This window comes from Lichenostomus cassidix, chromosome 4A, assembly GCF_008360975.1.
Source record: "Lichenostomus cassidix isolate B80296 chromosome 4A, HeHo_3.0, whole genome shotgun sequence".
NCBI classification, from domain to species: domain Eukaryota; kingdom Metazoa; phylum Chordata; class Aves; order Passeriformes; family Meliphagidae; genus Lichenostomus; species Lichenostomus cassidix.
Genome location: NC_139485.1, coordinates 3737699 through 3764549, shown reverse-complemented (window position 1 = coordinate 3764549; position 26851 = coordinate 3737699). Strand labels below are relative to the sequence as shown.

The window sequence follows — 26851 nt, the reverse complement described above, 5'->3', positions numbered from 1 at the left end:
AGCAAGAAGGGCTGGGGGGACAGAGGGAAGGTGTTACCAGCTATTAGCCCACAGGGAGCTCTGCTTGCCCCTGCTGGCACCCGGGCAGTAGCGGTGCGTGGCAACCTCCCAGCGTGGTGCCCGGGGACAAACTGTGCCAGGGAGTGGCCCTCCTCCCCCTCAGCAGTGCCCCTGCCTGCCTGGGCCCCGGGGGGCAAACCCATGAGCTGTGAGGGGGGGAAGGCAGGCCAGAGCAAGGGCCAGGGTCACCTTTCACACCTTGGCCCACACCACAGCCCCCCTTCTGTCCCCTACATGTCAGAGAAAAGCTCGGATACAGTCTGGCTAGAAAGACGTATTTATTGCGACATCGGTTTGCAACCAGCACTCAATGCTCCCAGCAGTGACTCCAGACCCACACACATACCCTTGACCCTGCTGGGATGCCTCCATGGCCAGTGGGCTGGTCCCTGGGGCCACAAGCCCACTCCCCCCATCCAGGTAGTTTCATTGGGGCTGCAGGCTGGGGTCCCGCTGTGCCAGGGGCTGCCTGCAAGCTGGCAGAATGGAGTAGGGAACAGAAGCAGGATTCAGGGTCCTTCATCAATGTAAGCCGCCAGCTGGGATCTCCAAGCAGTCACAAGGCTCTCAGAATCCCAGGGAGAGAGCTGGGTCAACCCCCCAAGCATGTGAGAGGGCTGAGCACGGGCAATGCCGCCGTGTCCTCTGCTCTTACCACGTTCCCTTGGTGCCAGCCCGGACGCCGTGGGGAGCCGGGAGAGGTGCCAGCCTGGTTCCCACCTGCAACCACTACACGTATCCCGTCAGGTTGTAGGAATTGACTTCACTCTTGGTCTTCTGCACCTGGCTGACAGAGGGCCGGGGGCTCTTGCTCGCCAGCAGCTGCGGCTGGTAGGCGCTGGAGTAGGCGGTCGATGGGTCCCGGGCAGGGCAGGAGGTGCAGAGAATGAAGCCGCCGATGAGAGAGAGGAGGGAAGAGATGATGCCCAGGTAAAGAGCCTCCCCGAGCTCGAACTTCATGCTGTCGGGGATGACGGGGTTGCGGAAATCCCGCAGCACCACGTGGATGTTCCACACCAGCGGGATGAAGCAGAGCAGCCCCCCGAGGACGAAGACCACGCCGCCCGCCACCGCCACCCGGTCCTTGCCCGGCGAGCCCTGGCTGAAGACGGTGCACCTCATGCCCACAACGGCGAGCAGGCAGGCGAGGGAGGACACGGCGCAGGAGCTCACCATGAGGGCTTGGGCCGCCTGGATGTCAGCGGGCAGGTTGAGCAGGGAGCTGTAGATGTCGCACTGGGTGATGCCCGTGCTGTAGGTGGCACACTCCATCCACAGCCCCTTGGTGAAGCTGACGGCTGTCACGATGCTGGAGCCGATGTAGGAGCTGGTCTTCCAGCTGGGCAGCAGCGTGGCCGTCAGCGTGCCGATGTAGCCCAGGAAGGCCAGGGTGTAGCCCAGCAGCTGGAGCCCCATGGACACCATGGTGGGGGCTGGCTGTCACCTATCCGAGGCTCGCAGCTCCTCGCCCAGGTCCCTCCCGTGTGCTCACGTTCCCATGGCCCTGCGAGAGGCTCCGCTCGCAGCGCTGCAGCTCCACCCCGCTCCCGAGGGTGCTGGTTTTGTGCGGGGTGGGAGCCGCGGGGAGGTTACCTGCGAGAGTGGAAAGCAATCCCTCCCCGATTAACGATTGACCCAAACCCGCGGAGGAGCGCCAAGTGCCCTTTCACCTCCGCTATCTCCCCGGCCAGGCTCCAGAGGCAGAGCAGCGCTGCCCAGGAAGGACGCCAAAGCCCTCCCCTGCACTGACGCCGCGGGCAGGGATGGAGAGCCGGCTGCTGGTGAGGGGAAAGTGCCTGCTGCCGTCCTGGAGGTCCCTTGTCTTCTGTGACACCCCGAGCTGAGGAAGCCAAAGAGCTATGGCTGCACTATGTTATTTGGGACCTGCTGGAGGAGATTTTAGTTGGTGAACCCGAAGCTCCCCCAGCTGAGGAAAGGGCATGGCACCTCCATCTGCATGGGGCTCATCACCTGCAGGCACCCACGACCCACCCTGAGCTGCTTAGGCTCCTTTGGGCACAATGGGATGTGCCCGCCTGAGGTTGAACCATGGATATCAGCCTTTCTGTGCTGCTAGGGACAACGATGGAGAGGGATGCATGTGACAGTGACACCTGCATCCCCAGGAGAGCCTGGAGGCCCACGGAAGGCAGAATGACATCAGGGCTGGCATCTCCTTCGGGATGCTTCCTGGAAGCACCCCAGCCAAGCAGGGTGACCTGTCCTGTGGAGGGGTGAGCAGTTCGGGGTGCAACTCCTGCTGGGTTTTTCTGCTGGTGCCACCTCCTGCCCACAGCCTTGCACACGGGCGGGGGGGTTGGCAGAGGTGGTGGAGAGGGTTGGTTTGTTTTCCCTCTGCTTTGTTTCAAAATTCCCCCTCCTGCAGTGCCTTGCGAAATCAGACTGAGCCCCGGCACCGCGGCCAGTGGCCTCCCTCACCCTGGGAACGCTCCTGGCTGAGCGCATTGCCACCACCCAGGGCCTCCCCCTGCTCCCATCCCCCCCGCTGCCACCTCAAACGCTTGGCACCAAAGTGTCCCAGCCTTCTGTCTCCTCTCCTGTGCCCTAACCAAGTCCTCCCACACCGTCTCAGTTACTGGAAAAGAAACACCTGGGGTGCTTAGGGTGCCAGCAGAAAAGCACGGGAGGGAGCCCTGTGGTACTTACAGAGGTGGCTGGACGTGCAGGGTGGGACCCAGGGTGGCTGCAGCCGGGGGTCACCCAGGACTGGAGGTGGCTGTTCAGGGCAGGGTAAGCAGCCAGGGACCCAGCCTAGGGGATCAGGGGCTGCAGTTGTTCAGCTGCAGCTTTGCACAATCCACCTGCAAATCTCCGCCTGGATCAGAGGCTTATTGCAGATCAGAATTAAACCCTTTGGGCGTCGGGAAGGACTGGGGAGCGGGGATGCCTTGCTTTGCTTGTTGTCTATGAATTATCAGGGTAGGTTCACCTAATTGGTTCAGGTTTGGGGCTTGCTGTCACCCTTCTGGGCAGCCTTAGTGGCTGGCAGGTGACTGTGCCACCATCCTTGTGTCTGCTCTGGGCTGGGCTGCCCATACTGGGTTTAAAGAGGCAGTGAAACACCAGCAGGTTGAGCTCCCCACTCCTCAGAGCCAGCCTGGGCTTTTGGTTTACTCTTCCTGGCCCTGCTTGTCCTCCACGGGGTTTGTTGTTGTAAGACTACTGGCCCAAATGAGGAGCAAATGGGGAAGGTAATGAGAGCTGTGCTGGCCCCGTGCCCCCTCCTGCTCACCGGCTGCCACAGATGGAGAGGGGCAGGGAGGGCCCCTGGTGACAAATTGTGCTTGGAGCAGGGTCTGGCCAGCGTTTGGACAGCGGTGTTTGGATGCTGATAGCAGAGCTACAGTATGGACCATTTGCTATTTTCTTTCCTTGTCCCAAACTGAAACTCTCCCAGGAGCAGGAGATGACCGGTCTGTCAGGGCACTTTGCCCAGAGAGCTCGAACATGAGCAGTGGGCAGGGATGGGATGGGTGGCAGTGCTGGGGACAGGAGAGGGGGCATCAGCCTTGCACCCTTGTATCAAGAAGTTTTTCTGCACCTTCTGGTGTGGTCTACATCTCAAAAACTCAAAGCAGAAGGCAGGGAGCACTGGCAAGTGCATGCTCTCCCATCTGTGGCAATGGGATCTGGCAGCTCCCTGGGGTGATAGCTGCCTGAGCAAGACAATTGCCTTGCGAGTGCCTGGGGTCCATCCCTGCCACGTGTCTTCGCTCCCTGTCCTCTCCTGAGCCTCTCTGGAGTCATCACCTGCCTCCTGGTCGCTCTGTGCTTGCCACCACTGTAGCCCATCACACTGACCCCATTCCAAGCCCACCACACTGTTCCCATGGCATGCACAATGTGCAGTCCCCTCTCAGGCACATTGCACGGTCCCAATCTCATACCCACCATGCTGTCCCACCACTCCCCATCCCTTCCCCATCTCCCCCCCTCCCTTATGCAAATAGCTACAAAGAGCACTTAATCATCCTTGTTAATTGTCTCTACCCTCCCCTGTTCCCCCCCGGGGATTTTCTCACAAATGGTGTCCAAATTTTCCCTTTTGTGTTTTGCTTTTCCACCAGAGATCGCAACCCCTCCGCCCGCAGCCTCCCCCCGGCCCTCTGTTTACACAACTGGGACAAATTTCACACCGCGGGGACGGCTGTCTCCACATCCCCAGCCCCTCGCTCCCCTGCCCCAAAGAATTTGTGAGTCACTGCCGAGGCAGAGCTATAAATGTGTCCCCACCAAGAATCTGCAGGGTCAGAAGGGACAGTGTTGCCTGCCACCATGCAAGCTGCTGCCTGTTGCCTGACTGCCCGCGGGCTCCGGGTGCCTGTGGCCAGTGCGTGCCCAGCTCAGGGGCTGGAGCAAGGAACAAGGTACTGGGTGCTGGGCAGACTGGGGGCAGCGGGGCGAGCAGGGGAATATGGAAGGTGGGATGGGGAGGCTCCAGCTGGGTTTGGGTGAAGGCTGCGGTGCTGGAGACCCCGCCGATGCCAGCGGCCATGGGTGGGACACGGGGTGCCGGCACCCGGGCAGGAGCTGGCCGGGCGGGCGAGGCTGTGGGGCTGCGGTGCGTATGGAACAAAGCAAAGGGAATCGGGCAAGGGTGAGGGGCTGTGCCGCTGAACCTCCTCTCTCACCTAGGGCCCTGCCTCTCTGGAGACCGTGGCTGCCCCGAGCCCAGGAGGGACCCGGGACACAGCGGGAGGAGATGGACCCTGTGAGTTTGGCACTCCCTACGGTGTCTGTCCCCACGCCCATGAAGCTGGGATCCCTCTTGACAGAACCCACCCTCTCGCCCCAGAGTCCTTTGCCCCGGCAGTGCTGTGCCCACCTTCCCTGGAGAATCACCTCCCGGGCAGGGCCAGGCTGAAGCCCCGGGGGGACACGGCCAGAGCAGCCCCCCCAGGAGAGTCTGAAAGGGTCGCCTGTTCCCAGGCCGGGCGGGCATTCCTCAGGGGGTTAGTGGGATGCCTGGGCACCAGCTCTTGAGCACGGGGGAGAGATTACACTGGCAGAAAGCCTCCGCTGTCGGGAGGCTGTGGGGTAGATGCCAGCTTCCTTGCGGCGTGTGAGTGCCTCAGCTCGGGGGCAGGGGAGGGGGGATGCCGGGTCGGCGGGGCACAGCACAGGGCACCCTGCTGCCAGCCCTGTGCCCCGCGGGGAGGGGCGGCGGGAGCCCAGTACCACCCGGCTGTGTCTCCTCAGGCTCGGGCAGCGGAGAGGGACGGCGGTCCCGGCAAAGCGCTGGCGTTCTTCCAGCACCCGGTCAGGTAGGTGCCCTGGCGGCTGGGCCCGGGCGGGCGGGAGCGGCGGGCGGGCAGGGGCTCACCCCGGCTCTCCCCACACAGGCTCCTCTGGCCCAAGTCCAAGGCCTTCGACCACCTGTACAGCGTGGGAGAGAAGCTGCTGGAGAACTTCCCGGTGCAGGCCACCCTCTTCTTTTATGAGGACTCGGGCAGCGAGGAGGAGGAGGAGGAAGAAGAGCAAGATGATGAAGCGGAGGAGGCGGCAGGGGATGTTGCCGCGGGACACCAGCGGCATGCTGGCAGCCCCGGGCTCAACAGACCGGCGTGAGGCAGCAGGCGGGGCCAGGCAGACACCGCTGCGTGCGGCAGCGAGAGCAGACCCGCCCGGGGCTCCGGCCAACTCCCGGGGCCGCCCCTGGGGCCGCGCCCGCGCTCCGCGGGACCACGGCAGGGCTCCGGACTACGAATCCCAGCGGCCACTGCGGCACCGCCCGGCAGCCGCAGCCCGCTCTGATTGGCTGGCAGTGTGTCTCCAAGCCGGGGGCGGAGCGCTTGGCCCCGCCCATCTCCCTCCACGCGTTGCTATTGCAGGAGGAAGGCGGCGCGCGCGGGCTGCGGAGGCTCGCGATTGGTCGAGAGCAGGGAGGGGGCGTGTCGGGGGCGGTGCCTCCCTCCCCTGCCCGTCGGCGGGAGGGAGCGGCTGCGGCGGGCGCGGGGCCGCCATGAGGTACCGGCGGGACCGGGGTGCGGCAGCGGGGACGGGGGGGCGGGAAGCGGAGAGCTGTGGGACTGCGGCTGGGGGGCTGAAGCGGGAAGGAAGGGGCTGGGCCCGCGGAGGGGGAGCCGGCAGCCGTGGGGCTGGCGCGGTGTCTGAGCGCGCGGCGAAGAGCAGAGCGGCGGAGACGAGGGGGACGTGTCGGTGGGGCGGGTAGTAGGGCTGGACAGCCCCCGCGCAGCCGGGTGGGTGGGCTGGGGTACCGCTATGGGGTGACAAGTGAGCTGGGGGACCCCGCTGTGGGGTGACAGATGGGCTGGGGGCTCTGCCATGGGGAGGCATGTGAGCCGGAGGACCCTGCAATGGGGTGAACAGTGAGCTGGGGGACCCTGCTATAGGGTGACAGGTGAGCTGGGGGTCTTGGCTGTGGGGTGACAGGTAGGCTGGGGGGCTCCGCCATGGGGTGGCACTGAAAGCTGAGGGGGGACTGGAAAGCCCCCACACCCCTGGGCAGGTGGGCTGGGGGTCCCTGGGTAGGGTGACAGATGAGCTGGGGGGTCCCTGCTGTGGGGTGCCTCTGGAAGCTGAGCGCAGTGGGAATAATTTGGAGTTGGGTTTGGGCACAGAGGGGCCGGGCTGGGGGCTGCCGGAGCAGCGTGAGGACCGGCAGGGAGCAGGACAGGGAGAAGAATGAAGGCTGATTTGGGAGGGCGAGGCTTCCTGCGGGGATCCCGCGGTCCCTGTCGAGCGTAGCCGGTGTAGCCTCTTCTCGCTGTGGATCTTGGCACGGAAAACCCCCACTATTGCTGGGATCCAGCTGAGCCGCTGGCACCGCGGCTACGTGATGCTGGCACAGTCAGCATCCTCCCTGCGCGCCGTGGCGCGTCACTGGGGCTGTGGATCCCCTCGACCCCTACCTGTGCTCCCCCAGCCTCTTGGGGAGGTGCCACCTCCCATTGCGGCCCCCCAGGTCCCCTCAGGGTCTGCGGGGAGCCGGCCCCACGCACGCCGTGTTTTCCCGGCACGATTTCCTCTGGCATCAGTGACGGGAGCGGGGGCGGAGATGGGGGGAGCCTGGGGGAGACACAAATGTGCGACTGCAGCATCCTCACTCCCAGGGCTGCATCCCCCGCTCCTCCTCACGGTTGCCTTAGCAACCTCCTATCGATGGGGTATTTATAGAGGATGGGAAGCTGGAGAGGGGGGCTCGGGAATGGGTGGGCGTCTGCTAGGTCAGCCTCCAGCTTCAGGCTTCTCTCAGCCTGTGTAGGGGCAGGAGGGATGCTGCTCCCCTTGGCGTCAGCGTGTGCGGGGCTCCAGCTTTTCTTGCTCACTGGAGCTGGGGGAGGCGGCCAGGAATTTGCATGTGGAAATAAAAATAAGCATCTGGGGCGTCTGCCCTTCTCACCGGCATTGCTCATGCTTCTAGGCTTATGTGCACCTCCCCGATTGTGGCACTGGGTGCATTGACACAGATACTTGGAAGAAAGTAAAAGACTGTGAATTAAATTAAACATTACATTTGTTGCCTGGTGTATGATGCGGGAATATCTGTATTTCTGTGTCTTTGTTCTCCTGTCCATTAGAGGGAGAGAATGCCTGTAACAACGAGGGTTTGTGTGGAAACTGGCATGTTCTCTGTGCTGTGCTTTCTTTTATCCTGGGGCTTTGGGTCTCTTTGTGAAAACTGATGACAGCAGAAGTGGGTCAGGTGGTCCCTGCTCAGAGCCTGTGGGGGAATGCAATGATTCAGAGCCCTCTCACATCCCCCAGAAGGGCCCAGAGAAGTGGGGTTGGCCTGTGGGGCACAGGAGGCAGCAGATCCCTCCTGTGTACTTCTGGTGCTCTGCTGCCTTCCCTCACTCTTGCTTCAGCTCCAGACTGAGGTTTGCAATCTGAGCATCGCAAACTGTTGGGAAGGAGTTTCTTTTTCCCTCTGGACACAGCTCGAGGCTTACTTGCCCTCTTGCCACTTGTGGTGTAGGAACCTTGGAAAGCACGGGAAACCTGATATCAGCAGGGAGAAGTGCTCCATTTACTGGCAGGTAGCTTTTGTGAGGCGTGCTGGTGTGCAGCATCAGCCCTTCTGTGTGCTCGAGTGCCTGCCTGTGAAAGGAGAAATGTGTTTCCAGCCCCGCTGACCCTGTGAGTGGCTCTGTGCTGTCCCTGACCTCACTCCAGCAGAGCAGATTCAAGTGCTTTTGGAATAACTGGATATCTAAAGTCATGCACCTGAGACCAGTGTGTGGTTTCCTGTTGTTCCTGCTGTTTCTAACCATGCTTGCTCCTTCATCCACAATAAATCACTGTAGGAGCTGGGCAGTTCTGTCCCCTCTGTTTCCTAACAGAGTTGTGGCTTTGCCACAGGAAGTGTCACATGCAGCAAATAGTCAGTCCAGGGTAGTCTGATCCATGGGGCATTGAGCACAGGGAGTAGATAAAGCATGGAAAACAAGCAGAAATCCTCTGCTTCTGCAGGGCTTTGTGTAACTTCTGTGGCATTTTGCTTAGTTTAGTTTTGCTTTTGAAGGGCAAAAGGTGCTTTTCCAGCTGGAGAGCTGTTGTCCTGCGTGTTCAGGGAGCTCTGTCACTCTTGCTGCTGCCCTTAGCTTGGCCCAACAACCAGATTGTGGGTAGGAGTTGCAGAAGTGAGAACTAGCACTGCTGTGAAGTTGCTCTAAAATAGGATGATTGCTTCACCTGTATCCATCAATCTCTTGTGGAGGGAAGAGCACCAGGCTGCTCCCAGCAGTCTCTGACACACAAGTTGTCTTGTCTGCTGGTGAGAAATGGGGTCTATCCTTCATCCAATTTTTTTCCCCTTCTTGCTTTGCTAGTCTGCAAGGGCTCTGCTCCTACCTGGGACCTGTGCCAGCACTCTGGGAGCTGAGGGTACCCTGAGCCCCTCCAGCCCCTCCATGCAGGCTAAGAGTGGGGAGGCAGCTGGAATCCTTGGCTCTCTGCAGGGGCACTGCTCGGCTGAGATCTGTCATGGGTCCACTACTCAGCAGCCTGCTTTCTGCATGAATCTGACCCTGGGTGACGGAGGTTTGGGCTTTGAGGGGTTGGAAATTCAAGCTGTCAGTGACTCTCCTGTTTTCTTCCCTGCAGGTAGGCAGGAGCCCCCCTTGGCCGAGTGAGGCAGCATGGCAAGTAAGTGCTCCCCAGGCAAGACGGAGAGGTGGTGGTGGTGTTGGAGGAGAGAAGGGGGATGTTTGACAGCCACCTCTCAAGAAAGGGGTGCCTGTGCTTTTTGGGGGGTGTTACCCTCTGTGGGGAGCAGCTGCCATCAGCTGTTAGCCCTGGGTGAGGTCTGGCCTGACTTGTGCTTCTCTCTCCCCTCTGCAAGGTGGGAGTCGAGAGGAGGTGCTGAAGGTCTGACCTCTCCGGGACTACCTGGAGGCTGCAGGATTTCTGTCTTTGTGTGGTGCTTGCTGTGCAGGACAGGCCTCCCCAGGGCTCTCTGGGCTGCCTGTCTGTGCTGACATCTCCCATCAACAGTGCTCCTCATGGCCCACAGCTGGCACCCTGCCAGTGCCCATCTTAGGGGCCATACTGCCCTGTGGGGCTGTGGTGGCACTGGGGCTCTGTGTTCTGTGGACAAACAGCTCCTGAGCTCAGCCCCACCCAAGCAGTGCTGGGCCAGCACTGAAGATGGGCTGAGACTGGTGAGGGTGCAGAGGGGTGTGTGTTCTGTCTCAAGCCTCCCTCCTCGCTCTCCTGGGCAGCCTGCACGGAGGCTGCATGCCCTGGTGCGATGGGAGCGGCAGGAGTGAATGGGGAGATGCAGTGATCTGTCTGAGATCTCGGGATTTGCTCGGAATGTTGCCGGAGCCAGCTGTGAAGGTGGAGGCAGTAGCCACGCTGGGGAGGAGGAGGACCCCAGGGATGACAGGTATGCCTTGTTTCATTATCTGTGCTGTGCTCGGTGTGGGAGGGAGCAGAGATCTCCAGGCAGTGTTTTTAAAAGGCAGCTTTAATCTTCACTTAATGAGGAGGGTGTCCAGCTGGGTCCCTGCCTTCCTCCACTGCTGCCTTTTCTCCTTCCCAGAGCTCAGGTGCTGGCTCACCAGTGTTTCCTGGAGATGGAGGGTGTTCCCTGTGGTGGCAGTGTCCCCTGCCAAGCAGTCCCCTTCATAGTGACCCTGATGTGCAGGAGGGGGATGTGGCAATGGACAGGCTCTCCACCCCATCTGCCCTGGCAGCCCTGGCTGTCCCTCTGCAGGCACAGCCACAGTCCTTCCCAGAGAAGCAGCCCCAGGGTGTCCCCCAAGCAGAGCAGCTGAGATGGGTGGTGTCCACCAGGGGCCAGCAGCACCCCAGGAAACCCAGCAGGGATTTCCCTTCCTCCTGCTTCCCCTGCCTAAAGCTCTGATCTTTCCTGAGCACCGGTTCTCCAGCTGGTGTGGGGAGGCTTGGAGAGGCATGGGGGATCAGCACTGAGGCTGCTGGGCCTTGGGAGGTCCCCTCGGCCCTGTGGTCTGGGGACAGGACCTGCTGGGCTGTCTGCTCTTCATGTCAGCTGGGGACTCAGCTGGAGATGAGATGCTCAGTTCCTGAAGGCCACCGGTTTTCCTGCTCTGGTCCCAAGCCACTGGGAGCTCTTTGCACTTTCAGGGGAGGGAGCAATGACTTAGTTTCTGCTCTCCTGACATTTCTATGTCCCTGAGGGAAATTGCATGTGGGAAGAGACACAGACCCCTGTCACAGCATGCTTGCAGTTGGGACAGTGCTTGTGATACCTGCCTGCCTGTGTGTCTGTTTTTATTTCCTACCATAGTGGTCAGCTCAGCATGGCAAAGCAGGGAAGGGGTCGAGTGACTGCTTTCTGCAGGGATTGAAAACTCTGACAGTGAGATCTGCAGCCAAGCTTGTTGCTCCAAGATGTGCTGAGGAAGTTGAAATCTGAGTCTCAGGCTCAAGTGCCGAGGAGGGGAGAGTTGATACCATGGCCTGATCAAGGTGGGAGGCAAAGAAGGTGAGGCCAGACTTCTTCAGCAAAGTATGGGACGTTTGCAGAATGAATGGTGTCTTTGTAAAATTTCATCTCCTTCTGGAAAGGCTCAAGAGAAGGTCAGCCTGTTCTCTCTCCAGCCAGGATAGCCCTCCTCAACTGTGAAAACCAAGGCAAGCTGATCCCTGCCCTTCTGCAAGATGCCTTCTGTGCTTCTTAAAAATGCTTTTCCGGTTGTCCTTGTAAAAAAAAAAAAAAATGGTTTGCATAATAAAGTCGATTCTGAGGGAAGATCTGTGACTCACATCATTCATGCTGCTCTTCATTCACACCTCAGTGGTTCAGCCCTCTGCAAATGCTCTCACAGAAGCAAGGCATTAATAAATCACGAGGGGAAAATGCACCTACACAGCCACAAAAGGAGCTCAGTGCTTCCAAGCCAGGATGGTGTAGCTCAGTAGTAGTTGTTTTTTTACACCATGATCTTGTCCCTGTCAATATTTCCAAATACTCTCACAGGTATCTTGCTGTATTGTTTTAGCAGCAGGATACATGGAAGGTAAAGCCAAAGGAAACTTGCCTTTCTCCCTGGCAAAAGGCTCCTAAGGAAAGAAGTTTGTGGCTTTTCACTGATTGCTTTGCTTGATCTTCACCAAGCTCCTTGTGAAGCCAGTATTTTGTTAGTGCCAAGCTGGTCAGATGGGAGATTCTGTCCCCCTGCCTCCTTTGGTGCTGCTGCTGTGTGAATGGGTTCACCTCGTTGATCCTAAGGAAGACAGCCTGAGGGTGAAGGAGGTAAATAGGTTTCTGTGGATCACCCAGCTGAACTGATTCATCTCCCCAGGGGAAGCAGCAGGATTTTGTGGCTTGGTGGGAAGAGCTGGAACCAGCCTACAGCTGAGTGTGTTGAGCTGCATTGTGGAAACACTCATTCATGAAATGCATGTTTGGATCCTGGAAGGATCATGTTTTCTGTGAAGTTTCTGCTCTCTGAGCAACAGCTTCCTTGCCTCCTGTGCTGCTGCAGGTGCTGGCAGGTGCTTGCCTCCTGTGCCATGGAGGTGTCCATCCTGCAGGGAGAGGCTTTGATGCCTCTCTTGCAGGCAGGAAGGTGCTGTTCCTGCTCCCTTTGGCTTCAGGACTGCACGCTCTGGAGACTTGAGGAGTCTCCCAGGCTTTGGGAGCAGAGGAAAGTTTGTGAGACCTCTGCATCAAAACACGGTGGGGATGAGAATGGGATACCATGTGAGGAGAGGTTGCTCAGGCCTCATGACCCCTTGTGCTGCCCCTGTTTTGGGGATGTTTGCCCTGTGCTTGGGAGAAGACACAGTGGTTTCTCTAGGGCTGAACAGAGTCCTGGACTCCACCTGAACTTGCATGACCCCTCAGCAGGTGGCAGCAGGGACACCAGCAGGCTGTTGTGTGTTGAACTGTGTGCTGTGAGTCCCTCTCGGTGCTGGCCCTGTGTCTTGGCAGAGCTCAGTGTCCCAGCCCTGTGGGGTCTTGCTCTCCTGGTGGCATCTCCCTTGCCCTGCAGCAAAGGGGCAGAAAGGTGGAATCCATCAAGGGCAGGAGGCTGAATACAAGTATTTTTTGAGCCTCCTGTCTCTTCCTCAGTTGCCCTGTGTGGCTGCAGCTGCTTTCAATGTCTCTTGCACCTCAGTCCTGATGGAAGGGGTCCTGGTGCCATATGTCTCTGGGCAGACCCTAAGAGTCCTATGCCTCTCTGGGTGTCCTACCCGCTGTCCTACCTGTTTGTAGCCCTGGGTTTTGGTGTTGGGGGTGCATGTAGCACCAGGAAGCCAGGTGGGAAAGCCTGGCTGGGCAGAGGCCAGGTATGGCGTTGTCCCTGCTCAGCATGCCTCTGCCTTGTGTGTTGCAGTGTTCTTGGGGGCCAGGAATGCCCACTCGCTCCTGAAACGCTTTCCCAGAGCCAATGGCTTCCTGGAGGAGATCCGGCAGGGCACCATCGAGCGGGAGTGCATCGAGGAGGTCTGCAGCTATGAGGAGGTCAAGGAGGTGTTTGAGAACAAGGAGAAGACGGTGCGTTTGCCCTGCCCTGCTCCCCAGTGCTCGTGTGAGGGCTCATGCCTCAGCAAGCTGCAGACAGAAGGAAAGCACAGGGGGAACAGCTTCTCCTGTTCCCTTTGTCCTCTTCTGTCTGCAGGCAGCATGTTGTGGCCTCACTTCCCAGCATGGCTTTCCCTTCCCAGGCAATGGTCTCACCTTGGTTTTTCCAGCACACCCTGCCCACAGCTGCAGGTCGAGCTGGTGCTCCCATGGCATGTGTGGCAAATCTGTGGTGTTGCACAAGATGCCAGTTTGGGGTTGGTGTGGACTAAATTTTTCTCTGCTTGGTGTGGGGGCTCTTGAGGGACAGTCCCATGACCTTTTGTGTTTGTTCCCACAGTGCCTCAGGTGAAAGGGGTGGGGGACATCCAAAAAGCTGCCCCTTTTATGTGCCTGGGGAGGGCAGTGATTATTGCTGGTGGTGGTCAGGGGGTACTTCTCCCACCTGCAGCATGTGATGGCTGTTTCTCTGTTCCTGCCGCAGATGGAGTTTTGGAAAGGCTACACCAGCTCTGTGTACTCTGTCAAGGACCCCGGGCACAGCACGGAGCGCTCTGACGCTATGTACGTGGTGGTGCCCCTCTTGGGAGTGGCTCTTCTCATAGTCATCGCCCTCTTCATCATCTGGAGGTGCCAGCTGCAAAAGGCCACCCGCCACCGCCCTTCGTACGCCCAGAACCGTTACCTGGCCAGCCGGACGGGCCGCAGCCTCCCCAGGGTCATGGTGTACCGGGAGCGCTCACAGAGCCAAGGGGAGACCCAGTACCAGCGGGAAGCCAGCAACCGGGGGGCTGGGGATGGCAGAGCTGGGGGCACCCCCCAGCCAGACAGCACCCTCTGCCCACCAGAGCATTCTGTGTCTGTCCTCTCCAGACTGTCCAGTGCCACCCCCCCACCTTCCTACGAGGAGGTGACGGGCCACCCGGAGAGCAGCAGCGGCGAGGAGACCAGCGTCTCCTACAATGACCCTCCGCCCAAGTACGAGGAGATTGTGGCCACGGCCCCTGCCACAGGCAAATAGCGGGTCTGCCTCCCTCCTGCCTCTTCACTCACTCACACTCACCCACCCACCCTCCCTTCGCCGTGCCTGGGACTCCTTTCAGGTGTCCGTCGGGCCCTCGTCTCACCTGTACAATCTGGTGCCATCACACAATAGCCTTACCCTCCTAACCAAAAATAGCTGTCCCCAGGTGGGGTGAGGCAGGGCTGTGGGATGGCTCTGAAGCCCACCAGCCCTCTCCTGCCCCTCACTCCCCACTCACGTAAGTGCTGTAGCAGCCAGAGCAGAGCAGCAGCTTGTTCCTGGCTCAGCGTGGGGGTCTCCCCATGGTGCATTTGATCTCCTCACTTCCCCCCCAAACAGGCATAACATTTCCCATGATTAGAGCAGCCTCACTGCCTCTCTGGGCTGCTGCTCAGCCTCACCCCATGTCCTCACCAGGCCCTGTTCTGCTGTTCTGATCAGGAGTTGGGGACGCAGGATTGGTGTGGCAAATTGTTGTCCACGCCTGCAGTTGGTGGGACCAGCTCAGTGTTTGGGGAGATGGTGCTTCCCCCGTGTGGATTTGTTGCCAAGTGAGAGTGGGGAGCCTGCTCCACGCTGTGGTGCCTGTAGCAATATTTGCTGTGTGGAGATCGGGGAGGTGCTCTCTGATCTCCTAGATCCCTTTGGAAAGGGAGAAAGGGCTTGTGGTGGTCTTGTACCTGAGGTAAGTGACTTTGGAGCCACAGGGCTTTTCCCGGATGCTCTCTGCTTTCCCCCCGTGGGTGCTGAGCAGCTGGAGGTCTGGCTGCTGGAGAGCTGGTCAAGGGGGTCATTTCTGAGCCCCAGGTAAATGTGGTCTCATGGCTTTAAGTGGTGGGGATCCTCCTCTCTCCTGGAGCGTGGCCTGACTGGTCCCAGAGGTGAGAGCCTGCAGACAGGCCAAACCTCCCCTCTCCCTACCCCAAACCTCTCTGCCCTGCCTGGCCCCTCCCTCTGGGGCTCTGTCCTTCAGAGCAGGTAAAGTGGAAGGCAATACCCCACTCTCCTGGCCCCTCGGGTGGCCTGAGTGTTTGGTGTCCAGGGCTGTGGCATGGAAGTCCTGCTGACAGGGTGGGAGCCACAAGACTATGCCTTGACAGTCAGGAGCAGGGCCAAGCCCTGGTCGGGTGGTTGTTGTCCCAGGGCAGGGCAGAGTCAGGTGCTTTGCTGTGGGATCAGAGTGTACCCTTTTCCTGGGCAACTGCCTTTGGGGTGCAGGCAACAAGACTGCCCTTCCCCAGTCATGTCTGATGGATTAAAACAGGGGCTGTGCTCACCACCCCACCAGAAGCAGCCCAGAAACTCCCAGCACTGCCACCACCCGGTGTTCACCCAGCACCAGTCTCTCCACCAGCACTAAGGCTATTGTCCATCCATCAGTGGCCTGCATCCCGCTTGGCCCCAGAGATGCTCTCACAGCTGGTGGCCTCAGCCCAGAGCTGAGGCTTGCCCAGCATGGCTCTTCCTGGGGCAGGACATGCTGGCACCTTATCTGTCACCTCCCCAGCCCTGGCAAGTTGGGGTTGTGGGGAGATCTGGCAGTGAGTGTCAGGGCCAGAGCCTGGAGAGCACCAGAGGGAGACACAGGGGTGCTCCGCATCCTCTGCCTTTGATGCTCAGTCATTATCCCTGCAGTTTGTATTCTGTAAAACTTGGTATATTTCTGTGCAAAAAAAAAAAAAAAAAAGGTATTTATTAAAAAACCCTCACTGTCTGAGTGGCACAGGGTGGCTTTTTCCCAAAAAGGGTGTTGTGGGTGACAATGACACCAATAGCCCCTGCCACAGCTGCAGGATTCTCCCCAGTGAGGATGGGAGCATCTGGGAGTGAGCCTCACACATCCAGCTGGAGCCTTGAACTTCACCTGGGCATGTGCTGTACCCTCTGCAAGAGCTGAAGAGTGTCCTGTGAGCCCCATCCAGTCAGCAGGTGAGGTGCAGAAAGGTCTTCCGAAGGTCTTTGAGGGGATTGAGGTGCACACGTTGTCCTGCTGTCCTCTGCGTGCTCCTAAACCCCTTAGATAATCCCCTTTAAATAGCAAGAGCAGGGCAGCGGGGGATTTATTTTAAGTCCTTTCAAACCCAGATTTTACGGTCAGGTCTTGGACCCTGTCCCCATTCAGAAGTGTTTAAAACTGCCGTTAATCCCAAAGGGATCATTTTATCGCTGCGGAGGGGCAGAGATTAGCCGTGGCACGGAGCGCCCCGGGGCTGTGCCGGGCAGGGGGCTGCGGGGAGCGGGGTTTGCCCGCAAACGTCCCGGGATGGGGGCATGGGCAAGGTCCTGGGTTTGCTCCCTCTGCTCCAGCTCACGGCTGAGCAGGGCTGGGGACAGCGCGGCTCCCGGGAGAGGTGACACCGGCATGAGTCGCAGCGCGTTAATTACCGACTGCGGCTTTAAGCGAGGAGGGACCGGCTGGCTGCCGGGGCGGGCTGGATACCGGGGGGGCGGGCTGGGTACCGGGGGGGCCGGGCTGGGTACCGGGGGCAGGGCTAATTACCGGGGGCAGGGCTAATTACCGGGGGGCTGGATTGCCCCGGCCGGCACCGCCCCCGTCCCGGCAGCGGGCGCGGCTGTTTACAAGTCCGACAAGTTGCGTCGGTCTGCGAAAAAAAGTAAGTGTCCCTCCCTCGATCCGCACTGTCCCTTTGTCCGGCCGCACCGCCGGGCCGGGGCTCTGCTGGCAGCGCGAGCCGCTGCTGTCCCCCGGGGCAGGGCGGGATGTCCCCTCGGGAGGGCGTGGGACCTCTCTTCGCCCGCCGTGTCCCCTCAGCACCCGCGGGGACCAGCTGCCCGGAGCCATGCCGGGGGCAGCGGGCTCACCCCGAGCCGGGTGAGGAGCCCCTTCCCCTCCCGGTGAGCGCATCCCGAGCCGAAGGGCAGAGCTGGGAACGAGCCCACTGCTCCTTCCAGCACCTCACCCCGAGAGGCGAACGGGGGGTGCTGGACCGGGCTGATCCCCCGCCTGCCTTGTTTGGTGTGTCCTGGGCTGGAGAGGGGCAGAGAGAGGAAGACTGTGGAGTTTCCCTCCCCAGGGCAGGTTTTCCTGGCTTGCAGGACTTAAACCTACTCTGGCTTAGTGAGCCGGAAATTCCCTGTCACTGCAAATCCAAGGAGAAGTGCCAAAGCAGAGGCTGAGCCTCTCCAGGCGAGTGGGGGGTGCTTGGCAAGAGTTCGAAAAAGCCCTAAAGAAAGTTAAAGGAGGAAATCCAGCCACTTAAGCATTTTGTTCTTATGAGTTTTGACAGCTGTTTTTTTTTCCTTTCTTAATAGCTTAGTATCTCAGAGCCTGCTTCTCACTCCTTCCCATCCCTCTGTTCCTTGGGAGCTGCAGTGGTTTCACAGGTGATTAGAAAATGAACCGATCTGCCCTCTCCAGATTTACTGTTATTATTATATGCTGCCTTCCCAGAGAACAGGCTGAGAATGCAACACGGGGTTTTGGCTCCTCTGAAGCACCAAAAATGTGAAGCAAAAGCTGGTGGTCTCCATGGCTGTGGATCATGGGCTGGGTGTCTCATTCAGGTTTCTCCTGGGGGACTGACACCCTTTGGGACCATCCCAGGAATTTCTGTCCTTTTTCTGAGCAGGGGGTGGTTCCTGCAAAAATCCACTTTCTTTGAGGTTTTTGGGGACAAGCAGGTGCATGTTTATTGTGAGACCCATGGATTGGGGCTGGGCAGGGTGGTGGGGATGGTGTGGGTCCCCAGCAGTGCCTCCAGGACAGACCTGATGCAGGGACAGGGATGCAGTGTCTGCAAGGCTGGAAGCAGGGAATCATCACTGCTGATGCTGGGCTAATCCTGTGTAATTAAAAGGTTTTTAATGACAGAGGAGGAGGGAGCAGCACGAGGTGAGTGATCACTGGCAGTGCAGGTTATGGCAGGTGCAGAGCTGGTTCTGCCACCCTGCTGTACCTGCTGTCTCAAGGCCTGGCTGCTGCAGGGACAGGTCCTGAGATCCTTTCCCAGGGATTTCCTTCTGCTCCTCTGCCCTGGGTGAAATCCTAAAGGATTGCAGGGGGCTAGGGAAGGTGAGAGGGTCCAAAGTGCCCTGAGGAGCAGCAGCAAGGGGGGTGGTGGGCAGCCCTGGCTGCTGCTGGCCCCTCTTAGTGTGGAGATTTTTTTCTAGAAGCAAAGAAGGACCTTTTGGGGCATGGTGAGCTCAAAAGGTAGCAGCAAGGTGGGTGCAGGGATGCTATGCATACATTTCTGGAGTGTCTTGGCAGTGCTGGGGTCTGGCAGCCTCAGCAGCTTTCACTTGGGGTTTTCTCCTGGGCTGCAGCTTTTTGGGAAAGAATGAAGGGTGCTTATATTGGAAGCCAGGAAGATGTCTTTTGGGGCTCCTCTCCCAAAAGTGTACATTGATTGCCCTCTGCCTGCATTGCTCAGTGAAGGTCTTGGGGCACTGTGGCCCCAGAGTACTTCTCAAAGCCCTCGACAAAGAGGAAACTGAGGCACGGGACCATTGTGAATCCTGAGAGCTGCAAAGCCCCCAGCAGTGTCTGTGTCCCATGTCCTGGTGCCAGGCTGCTCCCAACAGCTGTGAGAACTGGGGGCTGTGTCCCTCCGTGGTGGTGCTGGTCACCTCCTGGAAGAAAGCTGAGTTGGGGGCTCTGCTCTGAGCTGAGGAAGGTAATGGGTGCTTTTCCTTCACCTCTGGGAGGGTGATTCAGCACCTGGCAGCTCTGCTCAGGGCAGAGTCCATTCTTGCCTGGTGTGGGTCACCTGAGGAGATCATGGATCCTGGGGGGAATGGGATATGGCCCTGGGGATACTGCAGTGAACATCCTTGTGGAGAAAAACTGACCACTAAAGCCTTTCCTGTGGTCGCCAGCAAGCCCATCACCAACATGTGTGTTTTGCTTTTAGAAAACCTCATTTTTCCTCAGAGGTGTATGTGAACACAAAAATGTGATCCCAGCCCTCCAAAAAAATGTTACTTCTGGATGGAAAAGAATTATTTTTCACTAGTTTTTAGGTCACACTGAGCAGTGTGCTGAGCTCTTTCCTTGCTCTCAGTTGAGGCAGTAGGTGCTAAGATCAGATGTGGTTCCCAGGACACCTGCAGTCTTGTCCCTGCCAGCTGAGCACTGTGGCAGACAAGTTCTCCCAGACAACTCCTGTGTGTGTCTTTTGGGTAGTTTCTGCCTGTATTTTAGCTGTCTTACAGCACCTCATGTTGTCCCTGTGCAGGTGCTGGTTTGGAAGAGCTGCCACTGTTGCCACTTTTCATATTTCTTTCCTTCTGTGTGAAACCCCAGGGTGCTCAGGACCTCTGAGAACATCTGCAGAGATGTGGCCGCTCTGGGGACTGGACCTGAACCGAGTCCGCTGTGACCTGCTCTTCACAGAAGCCATCAACCAAAGGATGCAGGTTCCCAACAGGCTGAAGGTGGCAGAGAGCTGCAGCCCTGGGGACAGGAGGCCAGTGACAGAGGATGTCCCTGCATCCTTTCGGATGCACATCCCTGATAGGATTTCTCTTGCAGGTAAAGCCCTGGGTTGTGTTTTGGGGTGGCTGAAGGTTGGTGGGGCATGACAACATCTAAGGGAATAGGATGCCTCGATAAAGCCCCCGGTTATTTTCTTTGCTAGATGAGAGGGTGGGGGTAGATAATGTAGTCAGCTTTCTTCAGGAATGGAGGACAGGGAGGTGGATGGCTTGGGGAGAGGTGGGCAAAGGTCATCAGCAGAAGTCAGGAGGGGTCTTAGTTCCAAAAGATGAGGGGCAAAATGTGGAAGCATCTCCCTCCACATCTGTTAGAGTTCCCCCTTGGCCTTTGGTAGGGTCCCTGCTTTGGGATGCAGGACATTTGGCCCTGTCTTTGACAAACCTTGCTGTCCTGAAGCCATGGGTCTGCCTCTCTGGGCTGCCCAAAAAACCCAGGCCATGGTGTTTGTACATCTGGCCCTAGACACAGGCTTGACTGCCCTGTGGCTGCACCTCTCTTCTCTCCTGAGGCCATTCAAATCGGCTTAATTCTTCCCTCTCTCCTTCTGTAGAGATACCAGACACCAGTTTGAGGCCAGTCCTGTTGACCCAGCCAAGGAAAGTCCCCTCTGTGGTGGTGCACGTGTCCCCAGACCCCTGTGAGGACCTCCCCTTCCTGCCCTCAGCCAGCAGAGCCAGTACCCAGAGACGCAAGCGATCGGTACTGTACGGGCAGGGACGGGGGTGCCTGTGGTGGGGAACGGGATCAGTCCCAGATTTGGGGTTCCCCAGATGGCTGTTACAACCCCAAGCCAGGATTCATCTTCCAGGAGGCCCTAGGAGTGAGGGGGTAGGGGTGGTGGGATCTCTTTCTGTCCCATAACCAGAGCACACCTGTGTGCTGGGATGTTGAATAAGCCAGATCTGCTGCTGCATTTTGAGAGCAGGGGGTAGGGTAAGGTAGGTGCAGTCCAACCACAGGCTGCTGCTGCTACTTTTAAAGTCCCTTTTCAACCTGTTTTTCTTCTTGATGAAGTATGAGGCAGAGCTGGTTCATCCCTGCAGTGTAAAGGGTTCTGGGGTCAGAGCCAAAAGCAGATTTTAACCTTGTGTGAAACTCTTTCAAAGAGAGGTCCCAGGCATGGGCAGGCAAAAACCTGGTATGGTTGCTGGAGCTGCTGTTCTGCCTCCTCAAGTGCATTAACCACCCTGAAATTCCAGAGCTGATCCTGGATGGGTTAGGTTCAGGGTTTTTGATCTGGGTAGAGTTCAGATCAGCAGGCTCATGCTCTGTCTGCTCTGAGCATGTCTCCCCACCTGCACCAGCATCAGTTCACCAGGCTGGGGCTGCTGTAGTGCTCCCACCACTGAGTACTCTCCCCGTGCTGATGGGCCCCTGGCCCTGCAGCCCACACAGGGCACCAGGCTGGGCTCAGCTCTGTGCTAACCAGCTTGTGTTTGATTCCCACAGGGCCATCACAGCAGCAGGTCCCGGCGGGAGAGGACCCCGAGTGACTGTGCCCAGCTGGCCTTGCCCAGCCCAGGACAGCACCATGAGGGGTGAGCCCAGGCCCAGAGACACCTGGGGTGGGTGGGGATCAGCATCTCCTCTCACTGGCCTGTTTTGGAGCTCTCTGGTGTTGGGGGATCCAAATCAGAGGAAGGCAATGCCTGGCAAGTCCTACACATCCATGAGAGGAGCATGGCCTTTAGTGTCTGAGATGTTTGTGCTGAGCAGATTTGAAGGCAGCTGTGTTGGTCCCCAGGCTCTGCTCGTGACCTTGGGCTCCAGAGTCTCTGCAGTGGGGAAGTTGTCTCTGATCTAATCCTGGAGCAGGGACCACTGTCCCACTAGAAGTCCAGAGTTGTCCTGGGTGGCAGGACAGCAGCATGGCACATAGCCATGGTTGGTGTTGGAGGAATCAGGCAGCTGCCTCTGAGTATGGGGGCTGCTGGAGAGGGTTCTTGGGGTCTGGATGCCAATGGCATTGCCCAGAGATACTTGGAGCTGCTGAAGGGGTGAAGGGCAGTGCCTAATGCCAGGCTGTGCCCTGCTGTGCGAGGCCAGGGAGTAACAGGCTTGATTCTGTGTGTACCCAGGCTGGACTCGTGTCCCCTGCCCGCTCCCAGTGCCCCACTCCCCCTCCTCATGGAGGCAGGCAGGATCTACTCCATGCAGAACATCTTCCAGACCGTGTGCCTCCTGGGCCAGGTGCTCTTCCACCGTGTCCAGGACTCCCTGCGAGACCCAGCGCCGCCCAGGTGACTTCAGCTTGTCCTGAGCCAGCTCTCTGTCACTCTGCAAGGACTGGCCTGTGCCTGCTGAGGCATGAGCCAGGCACAAGCTCTGTAAGCTGTGGGCTGCAGGATGGGCCTGCATGGTTGCCTTGGACTTCCTTTCTCATCTGTGCTGTCTGCCAGCTCTGGGTGCCAGGCCTTGGTGCACCTCACTAACCCAGCCAGGCTTGAGTCTGCTGCTCAGCTTAACACCAATCCACTGGCCACTCTGAGTGACCCAGTGCTGCCTGGGACATTGCTGGGGCTTCACTTCCAAGCAAGGACTAATTCTTCTGTATGCTTTGATAGCTTGTTGGACAGGGGTGTGTGAAGGGAGTCAAAATCCAGAGCAGACAGCCTGACCCAGGTCTTGTCCCTTGTCCCTCCTGCAGCCTCCCAGTACCTTTGGCCATGTCTTGGTGACTCTTAATTAGCCTTTCCATGAGCTGGTTGCACCCTGTTGCTCATCCCACAGCCAGTGCCCCTGGCCAGGGTGTAGGGTGCCTTTGTGCCGGGTGTGCAGTGGCCTCAGTCCCTCCAGATGTGCTGGAGGAGCCATCTCCACCACCCTTCTCTGTGCCACTGCAGTAAATTCTGTTTATTCCTAGACATCCTTGCAGCCTTAAGGTGTCCCCACTGCTCTAAGGCTGCTCAGAACCTGGAGGAACATCTAAATACTTCTCATTCTCCTTGAGCAAAGCCTGCAGGCAGAAAGGGAGGAGAGCGAGCATCCATCATCACATCCATCATCAGTGGCACATCCTGCCTTCCCTCCCCAGCTGGCTGCAGCTTGCTGGGGATGCAGAGCAATGTCTCTGCTTTTAAAAACAGTTGGCTGAGGCTGTCTTCAAGCATCATTTTAATTTCTTAATGACCAAGAGATCTGGATAGTGGCGACATAAGACCTTCTCCCTCCTCCCTCCAGCAGTGGAGGACATTCAGGCCATGATAGCCTGCAGAGCTGCTGTAATGCAGTGGGATGACTCTGGGGCCTCTCCCCAGGTCTTGATCTCCCTTTGAAACCAGGCACCCTTAAACACCTCTTTTAGTGCTTTGCATCCCTTCAGATGCAGACAGCATCTCTTCAGTAAGATACCTTTGTACCCCTGTGCAACAATAAAATAATCAAAAAAGACAGTGCTGACTTGTTTGTCCTGAAATTTTGGTAAAGAAAAGTCTGGTCTCAGACAGAGACTGGAATATCTGGCTGACAGTGACCTCTTGAAGGGTATGAGTCATCAGAAGATAATTTCTGGTCTCTACTCTAAAGGGTGTTCACCTGTATCAACTGGGATTTTGAGTCAAAAGCTGCAGGATGTGTCCTTTTTCATGGTTCTCTACTGGGAAAAATTGCATTTTCTTTCTGTTGTGACTGTCATTTTACACTGCAGCAACATTTTGTGGAGGTATTATCTCACAAGTGGAGTTTCAGATGGACATTCAGTGAATCTCCACGTGCTTGTCTGGCTTGTCTTCGGCAAGATCAACATCATGTTGCAAACAGGAATAAACACCCTCTCGTCTCCAGGGTCACCAAGGAGTGGGGTTAGGTGCTTGTTAACCCCTGTGGGATCTGTGTGTGCCTGTGTGAGTTATTGGTGTGCACAGGGGAGTTTTGGTTGTAGAGGAGCTGATTTTGGGCTAGCCTGTGATGGCAGGAATTTTTATTTTTCTCACTGTGGATCTACTTTGTGACTCAGTGCTGTGGCCCTTGCAGTGAGGCTGTGCCTCCAGGGACTGCCCTGGAGATCAGTGCTCTGCCAGTGCAGCAGCTAATCCCAGTGGGGGCCCCTGTGTTTCCAGGAAGGGAAGAAAGTGGTGAACGCTTGGGTCGCTTGTTTATGTTTCAAATTGCAGGTAAAATTTGCTACAGGAGCAAAAAGTGATAGCTCCCTCCAGCTGATGGCAGCTTCCCACCTGTGGGATCCTCACCAGCTGATGTAAATGAGATCATCCCTCCATATCTGCACTGGTCCTGTGATACTCATTTACCTGACTGCCTCTAAAGATGATTTATCCAACCCTCAGTGAATTCCTGGGACTACAGAGCATGGATGCTTAGCAGATATGTTTTCTCCCTGTTGCACCACTAAAGAAATACAAGCATGTGTTTCCCCTGGTACCTATCTTGGCATGTGCTGTCTGTTTGTCCTGATCCCTTTGGGCGCATGCTGGAGGGGTACAAATGTGCATGGTGTGGTTAAGAAAAGATGGGTGGATGCTGTGCAGGGGCTCTTTGCTTTCTCCTGATGCTACACCCAGGCAGCCCAGCCTGGGGACATCCTCTGCCTGCACGGCTCAGCTCCCTGTGGCTGTGCTGCGTTTCTGGGGAGTCAGCTGCATCCTCAAGCACTGCTTGTCCACCTACATCTCTGCTTTCCTTTCCCAGCTCCCAAGAGTCCATCCCAGCTGCAGAGAGCACCCTGGAGGAGGCTGGAGTTACAGAGGTGGCAGCCATGAGAAGGCAGGTGAGATGTTTCCTGGGAATGCCACAGGAGGGTGGGTGAGGAGACTCCAGGGGTCCTGCTGGGCTGGTGCTGTCAGGCTGGTCCTGCCTGGTGGAGGAGCAGGAGAGGACTTCCATGGGTGTTGATCCATCGGGCTCCTACCCCAAGGGGCTGCAGGACACAGGCAGACCCCTCTGTCTGGTGGCAGTGAGAGGCTCAGATACTCTCTGATGGGAAGAGCATTTTCCTGAAGCATCTGCTGCACACCTGAGGTGTTGCTGCCAATCCTCCCACACAAAGGTAGCTGCAGCTTTAGAAAAGGACCTGAAGGAGGCAGCAGCTCTCATCCCTCCATCCCATCCTGGGGTGCTTCTGGGGTGCTGGCAGTGTCCTGTGCTTTGCTGCAGGGCTGACAGTGCCCCACTGCTTCCCTTGCAGCTGGCGAGGATCTCGGGGAGGCTGCGTGTGCTGGAGGAGCAGTGCCATGCCTGGAGGCAGAAGGAGGCCCTGATGTACTCTGTGATGATCTCTGCTTGCCTCATCAACACGTGGCTCTGGCTCAGAAGATGACTGCCTGTGCCCAACCTCCCCTGCTCACCCTGGCAGGGAGGGTGAGGGCAGGGAGAGCAGTACTTGCCAGCAGTGAAACTCTTTCTTCTTGACTAGGACTGCTTTTTGCACTGTGGGCCCTCAAGAATCTGTGTCCTTCAGGCCTTGATGGCAGTGAAGGTGTGAGAAGCTGCTGTGAAGAGCTGAGGTCTCCTGAGAATGTGGTGGCTGACATGTGAGGTGGCTGTTCTGTGCAATTGCCCTCAGGCTGCCAGAGGAGATGCAAACCCAAGGTGCTGGGTGTTTGTGGATGTGGGGTCCTGTTAAAGTCAGAGCCTGTGGTGGGCCCAGTCCCCTGGCCACATCCCACCCTGGAGAACTCAACTCTGACCCCATAAGAGCTCTCAGCTGACTGCTGGGGTCTGCTCCTCATCTTCTGTAGAGTGACTGAGTGTTTCTAAACTTCTGGTGGGTTTTCTTTTCTCCCTTGTGCAACTGCTGTTTGGTGGAGGTGGTACTGCCATGTCTCCTGTGCCACAGCCTCTCTTTCAGGAATGGATCTGGAAGGGCCAGGAGCTCCCATCCCTGCAGCTGCTGCTGTGCCACCACCCCTGTCAGCTCCCATCTTGCTGGAGGCAGCTCAGCAGCAGCTTGGCAGATACTCAGATGCAAAGTGACTGTAAGAGCCTTGCTGACATCTGGGCTTATCCAGGAGCTTGGTTCTTTCCCAGAGGGATTTACACGGGAAACCTCCCCATGATGACAGTCTGGTTTATAAAACCTCATACCAACAGTGATAGCACCAAACAGGTCAGGGAAAATAGATATTTGTTAGGCTCCCAGTGCCAGAGGGGAGTATTGCTACCAGGTCTTGCTGCCAAGCTGTAACTTCAGCGATGGTGCAAGAACACAGGTGAGGGAAATTCCTGACCCAGATGCTCTTTAGCTGTAAATAAGCTCAGTTCAACAGCTTTTCTGTTTGTTTCCTTCTCTAGAGTTTAGGAACACTTGATTCTGAGGTGACTTTGAGATGTTTTTGGTGGTTCATCCAGCACATCTGCTGGAGTTGTACCTGCAGACCCTGGGGGCAGGTTTTGGCAAGGCTTAACAGGACCTCTCTGTGCCACCTAAACCTAATTATAGCTGGATCTACATGTCATCCAGATGTCCCAATTGCTTATTTACAGACGTCAGGGCTTGGGTGTTTTCTGCTTGACACCGCATCAAGCGTCCGTGACTGTAAATCTGGCAGCTGGACAGTGACTAATAAATAACTGTCCCAAAGTAATTGCAGGTCTGAACCTGTGGCTGATTGCTGAGCTGAGGAGAGCGCTGGGATTTATTGCAGACGAGAGGCAGGATGGTGTGGTGGGCTCGGTGTGCTGTGCTGTGGCAGGGGGGATGTGCAGGACAGGTGGCTCCTGTGGCTTGTGGCTCAGGGATGTGGTCAGGGTCACCAGAGCACCTTATGTAAGTGTTATGTGTAAGGGGGTGTGAGTGGTGCCAGGAAACGAGAGAAATTGTCTGTTTTCCCTCTTTTGAGAGGTGTTAACATGCTTTGGAGGAAGCTTGTGTTTGGGGTTTATTTTAAGCTGTGTTTTAGGGTGAGAAGGGATGACTTTGGGAGGGCACGCCACCTTCGAAGTGTGGCTTGAAGATGTTTGGAGGAGAGGTGGTCAAACTGTATGTGTTCTTGTGGGCAAATTACTGGGCAGGTTGTGGAAGATACAATGTGACTTCTATGTCAGGCATAAATTCTGGTGTAAATCTGGAAACACTGACCACAAAACACATATTTTAATAAACTCTGTGTGTTCTAGACGTGTTTCTTTTCTTTGGAGTCTGATTCTGATGTCCCAGTAGATGGGAACAGGTAAGGTTTATTCCCTTGACAGCAGGACTGAGCTGCTGCTGGATGTCTCAGCATCCAGCTGAGGGGGGTCTGGAGGAGGAGAAGAGCTTTTGGTTAATGCTGTCGCTGTTGGAGCGTGATGCTTTTATTTCCTTTTTCTCTTCCTTGCCTCCTCCTCCTGGCTGCTTTGTCCCAGGGCAGCGCACGTG

At 57.5% G+C, this 26851-nt stretch overlaps 3 protein-coding genes across 9 annotated transcripts; 2 read left to right on the top strand and 1 right to left on the bottom strand.

Annotated features, from left to right (window-relative positions):
- Positions 1 to 321: 321 nt before the first annotated feature.
- On the bottom strand, positions 322 to 1741 carry CLDN2 (claudin 2). Its single transcript, XM_085060114.1, has one exon. The coding sequence runs from the start codon at positions 1483 to 1485 to the stop codon at positions 790 to 792; it is 696 nt and encodes a 231-aa protein (XP_084916240.1). The 5' UTR covers positions 1486 to 1741; the 3' UTR covers positions 322 to 789.
- Positions 1742 to 5647: 3906 nt separating this feature from the next.
- Positions 5648 to 15798, top strand: PRRG3 (proline rich and Gla domain 3). Of its 4 annotated transcripts, none has more exons than XM_085060113.1 (4): positions 5648 to 6048; positions 9148 to 9189; positions 12873 to 13033; positions 13545 to 15798. In XM_085060113.1, the coding sequence occupies exons 2-4, from the start codon at positions 9183 to 9185 to the stop codon at positions 14079 to 14081; spliced, it is 705 nt and encodes a 234-aa protein (XP_084916239.1). In that variant the 5' UTR covers positions 5648 to 6048; positions 9148 to 9182; the 3' UTR covers positions 14082 to 15798. The 4 variants fall into 4 exon arrangements, 1 of the variants encoding a protein (XP_084916239.1); XR_014852181.1 differs by lacking the exons at positions 12873 to 13033; positions 13545 to 15798 and adding exons at positions 9765 to 9931; positions 10817 to 11281 and having other exon boundaries at positions 5969 to 6048; XR_014852182.1 differs by lacking the exons at positions 5648 to 6048; positions 12873 to 13033; positions 13545 to 15798 and adding exons at positions 6319 to 7525; positions 9386 to 9931; positions 10817 to 11281.
- A 798-nt stretch (positions 15799 to 16596) lies between these two features.
- Positions 16597 to 26609, top strand: LOC146437313 (mitochondrial fission factor homolog A-like). 4 transcript variants are annotated; one of them, XM_085060110.1, is made up of 8 exons: positions 16618 to 16699; positions 17358 to 17429; positions 19348 to 19575; positions 20090 to 20238; positions 20989 to 21077; positions 21618 to 21779; positions 24184 to 24262; positions 24680 to 26609. In XM_085060110.1, the coding sequence occupies exons 3-8, from the start codon at positions 19380 to 19382 to the stop codon at positions 24809 to 24811; spliced, it is 807 nt and encodes a 268-aa protein (XP_084916236.1). In that variant the 5' UTR covers positions 16618 to 16699; positions 17358 to 17429; positions 19348 to 19379; the 3' UTR covers positions 24812 to 26609. The 4 variants fall into 4 exon arrangements, with proteins under 4 accessions (XP_084916234.1, XP_084916238.1, XP_084916236.1 ...); XM_085060108.1 differs by lacking the exon at positions 17358 to 17429 and having other exon boundaries at positions 16597 to 16699; XM_085060112.1 differs by lacking the exon at positions 17358 to 17429 and having other exon boundaries at positions 16600 to 16699; positions 19280 to 19575.
- Positions 26610 to 26851: the final 242 nt, after the last annotated feature.

What these genes read in the sequence shown, in the direction of transcription:
- CLDN2 (XM_085060114.1), bottom strand. Translation starts at nt 1,485, where the DNA reads ATGGTGTCCATGGGGCTCCAGCTGCTGGGCTACACCCTGGCCTTCCTG.
- LOC146437313 (XM_085060108.1), top strand. Translation starts at nt 19,380, where the DNA reads ATGTGGCCGCTCTGGGGACTGGACCTGAACCGAGTCCGCTGTGACCTG. An exon ending in TGATAGGATTTCTCTTGCAG is followed by an intron (nt 19,576 to 20,089) that starts GTAAAGCCCTGG and finishes CTCCTTCTGTAG; the next exon opens with AGATACCAGACACCAGTTTG. An exon ending in CGAGACCCAGCGCCGCCCAG is followed by an intron (nt 21,780 to 24,183) that starts GTGACTTCAGCT and finishes TTCCTTTCCCAG; the next exon opens with CTCCCAAGAGTCCATCCCAG.
- PRRG3 (XM_085060113.1), top strand. An exon ending in TTGAGAACAAGGAGAAGACG is followed by an intron (nt 13,034 to 13,544) that starts GTGCGTTTGCCC and finishes TTCCTGCCGCAG; the next exon opens with ATGGAGTTTTGGAAAGGCTA.